The sequence below is a fragment of the Giraffa tippelskirchi genome, chromosome 4, assembly GCF_054371585.1.
Source record: "Giraffa tippelskirchi isolate mGirTip1 chromosome 4, T2T-mGirTip1v1.2.pri, whole genome shotgun sequence".
Lineage (NCBI taxonomy): Eukaryota > Metazoa > Chordata > Mammalia > Artiodactyla > Giraffidae > Giraffa > Giraffa tippelskirchi.
In genome coordinates, this window is record NC_137278.1 from 7,289,626 (window position 1) to 7,296,380 (window position 6,755).

At 63.4% G+C, this 6,755-nt stretch overlaps 1 protein-coding gene across 1 annotated transcript; it reads left to right on the forward strand.

The window, feature by feature from the left end:
* The first annotated feature begins 869 nt into the window (after positions 1-869).
* IER5L (immediate early response 5 like) lies at positions 870-2,473 on the forward strand. The gene has a single exon (XM_081593672.1). It carries the CDS (start codon positions 1,077-1,079, stop codon positions 2,301-2,303), a length of 1,227 nt encoding a protein of 408 aa, XP_081449798.1. The 5' UTR covers positions 870-1,076; the 3' UTR covers positions 2,304-2,473.
* Positions 2,474-6,755: the final 4,282 nt, after the last annotated feature.

The window sequence follows — 6,755 nt, forward strand, 5'->3', positions numbered from 1 at the left end:
CAGGGCTTCCCCCATACTAGGTACATAATAATAGTCCCTATTGTCATTATTATTAGTTAGGAAAGAAAGGAGAGGTTACTGGACGGGTGATTAGGACACTGGATGTCAGCTCTCAGAACGCCTTTAGACCCCAGGTGTTTGCCAGGGGCACGCCTCCAAGGCTTCTCCATCAGGGGAGATCAAAATTCACCACGGTTGGGTTACTTCCGTCAGACCAAGGGACAGGACGGCCCTTCTCCGAGTGTTCTCTGAGGCCCCTCGACCAAAAAGTCAAGGAGTCAGGTCCCACATTCTCAGCGACTGAGGGGACCTCGAAATCTCTTTCCCCTGAGGAGTCCACACAGGTCAAGCCGGCGGCCCCACGAGCCTCTTGCAAAAGCCTTGGGTCCAGTGGGTCACCCGCGGGGGCGACAGATCAGAAAGGAGGTGCCCCGTGGCCAGGAGTGGGAGTTGCGCGCACCTGCCGCAGGTGAGGCCCAGCCATGCGGAAGGGGGAGGAGCCGCCGCAGCAGCACGCAGGTGAACCGACCCTGGGCTCCCAGGAACTAGGCCGAGGGCTGCCACGGGCTCCAATGTGACGGCTGCGAGGCGGCCACGTCGCAGACAGCGGCCCCCGTGACTCCAAGTCCCGCGCGGCGCGGCGGCCCCAGGAGAACATTCGAGGCAGCGGCGGCGTTGGAGGCCCCGGGTCCGTTCGGTATTTGAATAGCACAAAGGAACCGCCTTGGTCTGATTGGCCAGCTTAGTGGCCCCGGGGCGGGCAGCGTCTGTCACTCGGGAGGTTTGAGGCACTCTGATTGGCTCATCAGATGTGGGGCGGGGCCCGAGCGCCCGGCTAAATAGCTGGGGCCCGGGCCGGCCGAGGCTCATTGCTTTGGCGCCGTCTGGGGAGCACGAGCCCGCGGGTGGCGCGCAGCGCATGGTGGCGGCTCCTCTCTGAGCGCAGCCGACCCGCTGACCCGGGCTCCGTTTCTCCTGCCCAGCGCGTCCCGGAGGCCGGCTGGAAGCCGAAACAGCAGCAGCCTTAGCAGCAGCAACGGCCGCGGCTGCTCCGCCGCCGCCGTCTTCAAGGGAGCATGGAGTGCGCCCTGGACGCCCAGAGCCTGATCAGCATCTCCCTGCGCAAGATCCACAGCTCCCGAACCCAACGCGGCGGCATCAAGCTGCACAAGAACCTCCTGGTGTCCTACGTGCTCCGCAACGCGCGCCAGCTCTACCTGAGCGAGCGCTACGCCGAGCTCTACCGGCGCCAGCAGCAGCAGCAGCAGCAGCAGCAGCAGCAGCAGCAGCCGCCCCACCACCAGCACCAGCACCTCGCGTACGCGGCGCCGGGCATGCCGGCCAGCGCGGCCGACTTCGGCCCTCTCCAACTTGGCGGCGGCGGGGACGCGGAGGCGCGCGAACCGGTCGCCCGTCACCAGCTGCACCAGCTCCACCAGCTCCACCAGCTGCACCTCCAGCAGCAGCTGCACCAGCACCCGGCGCCCAGGGGCTGCGCGGCGGCGGCGGCGGCCGGGGCGCCCGCGGGCGGCGCGGGGGCGCTCTCGGAGCTGCCCGGTTGCGCCGCGCTCCAGCCGCCGCACGGCGCGCCCCACCGCGGGCAGCCCTTGGAGCCGCTGCAGCCGGGTCCTGCGCCGCTGCCGCCGCCGCCGCCGCCCGCCGCTCTCTGCCCCCGGGACCCTCGCGCTTCGGCCGCCTGCTCCGCGCCCTCCGCGCCCCCTGGGGCCGCCCCTCAGGCCGCGGCCGCCGCCTCCCCGCCCGCCTCCCCGGCCCCCGCCTCCTCCCCCGGCTTCTACCGGGGCGCGTACCCGGCCCCCTCGGACTTTGGCGTGCACTGCAGCAGCCAGACCACCGTGCTGGACCTGGACACTCACGTGGTGACCACGGTGGAGAACGGCTACTTGCACCAGGACTGCTGCGCCTCCGCCCACTGCCCCTGCTGTGGCCAGGGCGCCCCGGGACCCGGCCTGGCGTCCGCCGCCGGCTGCAAGCGCAAGTATTACCCTGGCCAGGAAGAGGAGGACGACGACGACGAGGATGCGGGCGACCTGGGAGCCGAGCCCCCCGGGGGCGTCCCGTTCGCCCCCTGCAAGCGCGCTCGCTTCGAGGACTTCTGCCCGGACTCGTCCCCGGACGCGTCCAACATCTCAAACTTGATCTCCATCTTTGGCTCGGGCTTCTCCGGGCTGGTGAGCCGACAGCCGGACTCCTCCGAGCAGCCGCCGCCGCTCAACGGGCAGCTGTGCGCCAAGCAGGCGCTCGCCAGCCTCGGCGCCTGGACTCGAGCCATTGTCGCCTTCTAGGGACCCCGGAGGGCACGGGGACCCTGGGCCCCGCGGGGCTGGGGCCAGACAAAGACTCGGCCGAGGGGCGAGAGGGAACGAACGGGCGTCCGGCCACTCCGGGCTGAGCAGGGGGCGAGCAGAGGGAGACGGCTGATGTTTTATAAATTGTAAAATAAAAAAAAAAGAAATCTAAGATCTTGGACTTTATTTTTGCAGAGAGAAAAAGCGCCTATTTAAGTATGCTTTGTGTTTCTCCTACTCTTTTTTTTTTTTTCCTTTTTATTGTAGTGATTGCAGTGGTGTTTAGCGAGGAGCCAGCCACGTGAGGAAGGGCTGCTGCCCGGAGGAGGTGCAGGGCAGCCGGGGGCGAGGCAGGGAGCCCGGACCGCCGGGGCGCGCCGGGGGCGCAGCGCAGGAGGGCGCGGGGTCCCGGACGCCGATTCCAATCAGTTGTCAGACCCAGGAAGCCCGGAGCTCTGTTCTCTCGAGTCCCTCCGCGGGGTGAGGAATGGGTCTTGTGAAATCCTGAGCAAAAACAAAGGCAAACTCTATCTCCGAAAGGGAGGTTTGGGTCACATTTCCTCTCTGGGGGCGGCCTCCAAAGTTCTCAAAATGAGAAGGCAGAAATGAAAACACTTCAACTTTTTTTTTCTCTTCTTCCCGGGGCGGGTGTCTTGAACCCCTCGTCTCCCCGCCCCTCTGGCTCTGTTCTCCTCCCCTCCTCCACCCGTCTTCCAGACTCGGGGGTGGCGCCGGACACCCCGATACTCTCGGACACTGTTTGGGGAAGGGGTGGGGGGCGGGCACGGCCGACTACATTTCCCATCATGCCCAGCACTGCGGTCCCCACTAAACAAAAAAGGAAGTCGATTCCTACACCTGGATCCCCAGCAGAACGCGAGAGAGGGAGGGGCCGGGGCCGCCGACTGCGTTGGAGACTTTTCACTAAGTTCCTGGTCAGATGTGTGTGTGTGTGTGTGTGTGTGTGTGTGCGCTTCTAAGTTGCACTATCCTGGTTCAGCCTTCGGTTGCATTTCATGAAACCAGCATTGTTCGAACCCGTGAGAACCCCGTGCTATGTCTTCAGCTTGATAGATTTTGTTTAAAGCCTTTTGTTGTAAAAAAAAAAAAAAAAAGGTGGGGTTCGCCTGCAGCCCCACTGGTTCTCTGCCATCAGACCATGTGGACTCCAAAACAAGTTGCCAACCCTTCCTTTCTTGGCCCTTCTCCCTCCTTCCCCTGTATTTTTGTGCATTCTGAATTGTGTATCAACCGGGTAAAACTGTTCAGCTGATTTGTTTAAATTTATCATCTTAATAAAAAAGTCGACTATAGAGGATGGTGGTGCCTTGTTTTCAGGTCGGCCTGGAGGTGGCGGGGAGGATAGAGGGAGGTGACACGAGACCCCTACCCTCCTGCAAAGCCCAGCTCCCCTAGCCTGGGAGGGCAGGAGCTGCCCACATCCGCAGGGCCGGGGGTGGGAGAGAGATGGGGGGAGTGCTGTTTGCTGGGGAAGAAGCCGGCGCTGCGCGCTTCCCCGGCCCCCCCCCGCCCTCTGCAGAGGGGCCTGCCCCCCACAGGAACCGGTCCCCCCGCCCCCGGGTCTCCAGCAGAAAGCCGAGCGAGCCACCATCACATTTCCTAACAGAGCCAGGGGCTCAGAGTCTGCTCGGCCTCAACTCAGAGCTCTCTTGGGCCGGCGAGAGCCACCCGGGGACATCGGGGGCTTCTGGGCCACCCACAGTCCCCGCCCTGCGCCTCCGCCCGCACGTCCGCACATCTCCGGCTGCAACTTGGGGAAGTTTTTTCCTTTTTTTTTTTTTTTAAGTTGAGTTTGTTATCACTGCTCGGTGCCACTTGGTGGTGTGCTGGCGGCGTCTCCCTCCCTCCTCGCGCCCCTCCCTTCTCCCTCTCCGCGCCCTCCCGCCCGCCTCTCTTCTTCCCTCCCCAGTGGATGGAGGCAGGAAGGCTCCAGGCGCGCTCTGCGCTCTGACCACCTACGGAATGACCTCAGAGTGGGAGAATGTGCCAAGGCCCCGAGGAAGCTCGCGTCCTCCCCACTGGAACCAAAATCACATCTGGAGCCGCGCCTCGGGCCCCGGGGCGCGAGGGATGGTTCCAGCTTACGAGGGGATAGGAAAGAAAGACTGAAGGGGAGGAAAGAAAAGAAAGAAAGAAAAAGCAAAGTGTCAGCTTGCTCTCGATTTGACCGCCGCCCCCCTCTCTCTCTCCCCCTCTGTCTCTCGGTCCCTGGCTGTCCCCCCAGTGCTCTCGCTCGCTCGCTTTCTCGCCTCTGCGCTCCCCTTGGCTGCGCGAGCCCCCCCCCGCTACCAGCAGGACGGCTCACGCCCCCCACCACAGCCTTCACGCCCCCCGCAGGGAGAGGAAGGGCTGCCCCCGAGAGGACCCCCACCCCCCACCCCAAGCCTCCGAGGGGTGGACACAAGCCAGTCCCAGGAGGCCGCTGGGCTCTGGGTCCCGGTGACGCGCGAGGAGAAGTTCTCGGGGACACTCCAGGGCCAAGGGGTTTGGGGGAGGCGGAGGTAGGGTCCGCGAAGGGCCCACGATGGGGGCGGAGGAAAGAGGGAGGCTACGGAGGCGTGAGTTCCGGGCAGAAAAGGCACCTTCACCCCCCACCAGGGCTGTTTTCTCGGCCTCCCTCGGGAAGAGAAGAGTCTGGAGCTGCTGAGGAGGGGGAACGGTGTGTCGCCCTCCTCCCCGTGCGCCCCCACCCACCCACCCCCTGCAAGTCCAAGGAATAGCCGTTTGATGCGCGGTTTTGATTCAATCCACCAAGCCAGTTGCCAGAGCTCCCCCTAGCGCCGCTTCCAGGGCGCTGCAGAGGCTGCGGCTGGGAGTGGGCGAGGCACAACCCGGGGTGGCTGGGGGCTGCGGGGGGCTGCTCCGCGCCCACCCGGGGCGCAGCGCGGTCTGGCTCGAACCCTGGCTGGAGCGGAATCCCTGGGGCTTCGTGTGTTCCCCACTCCAGGCCCGCCTCGAGGAAGGGCACGTGGTCGGCCGCCTTTGTTGGGAGGGCGGACCTGAGCACTCGAAGGAAACAGCCGAGGGGCCCTCCCACCTGTCCCACACGGGCAAAGGAGCGTGGGTGGTGGCGTGCGAAATAAGAGCTCTGAACTGAACAGGACGGCGGACCCGGTTTGTCCTCCCGTTTGCTAGGTTTTCTTGAGCTTCAGCTGTGCCCAGAGACCTCAGGCATATTGGGATCCGGGGATCCCTGTGGGCAGGGGGTGGAGGGCGCCGGGAGCACCCGGAAGAGAGATGCCCTCCCGCTCAGTTATCTTTTCAGGGCTGAGGGACCTTAGGCAGCCACGCAAACGATGAATGCTCTGAGCACAGCGTGCAGCAACCAATAACACAATCCCCTGGCCGGCCACCTCTCGCGCTGAGGGTCCACCCAAAATAGCAACACAAGCAGTCCTGCTGTTATAGTACACACCACACTGAAGGCCACACCCACCCAAACGCACTGCCCCCAACACAAGAGCCCTAAGGAGCAGCCCCACTCCACTCGATGCCATGACCCCTCCCCTGGAGGCTGGCCAGAGCTCAGCCTGCCCTCCCAGGACACCCTGAGAAACTAACTTATGCTCCCCAGCAGAGCACAACCGAAAGGCCGGGAGTGGGGTGGTGGTGGGTGGAGTGCGGGCGGTGTGGGTCTTGGGAAAGGAGGAAGAGGGGCAGGCCGGCAGGCAAACCAGGAGTCCACAGACCCAGGTCCACAGACAAGCCCTGCTCTTTCCAGGAAAAGGACCCAGACGGACCCCACAAGAGCCCATAGGCAAGACTTGGGGTTGGGGGGCATTAATTGAGGAGGTAGGGAGATTGACACATTGGAAAAGACCCTAATGCTGGATAGGATTGGGGGCGGGAGGAGAAGGGGACGATAGAGGATGAGATGGTTGGATGGCATCACTGACTCGATGGACATGGGTTTGGGTAGACTCCGGGAGTTGGTGATGGACAGAGAGGCCTGGCGTGCTGCAATTCATGGAGTCGCAAAGAGTCGGACACGACTGAGCGACTGAACTGAACTGAACTGAGGGAGATTGAAAAAGACTGGGGACTTAGTGATGAGACAGAGCTTTCAGAGAAGAGCAGTTCTGGAAGCCAGAGCTCTAGAAAGCTCTCCTCCCCCACTCCCCAGGTTAACCAGCACACATGCACATACACACATACACACACACACACACAATTCCCCAAACTCCTAGAACACCGCAGGTTCTGCTGCCCTTGATGCGTGGTGTAGGGCTGAGCCAGGCTCCAAGCTGCGCTCCTAGCAATATGGAGCTGCTGGGATGACAGCTGAGAGCCTGGGAGAGCTGCAGGCTGCCCTCCAGAGAAGCCAGGGGCTGCGGATGCCCTGGGCTCCCAGGAGGGTCACTGTGTAGGGTGCTGAGATCTGAGTGCTTCTGTTCTGTGTGTGTGTGTGTTTGTGTGTGGGTAGGTGGG

What these genes read in the sequence shown, in the direction of transcription:
- IER5L (XM_081593672.1), top strand. Translation starts at nt 1,077, where the DNA reads ATGGAGTGCGCCCTGGACGCCCAGAGCCTGATCAGCATCTCCCTGCGC.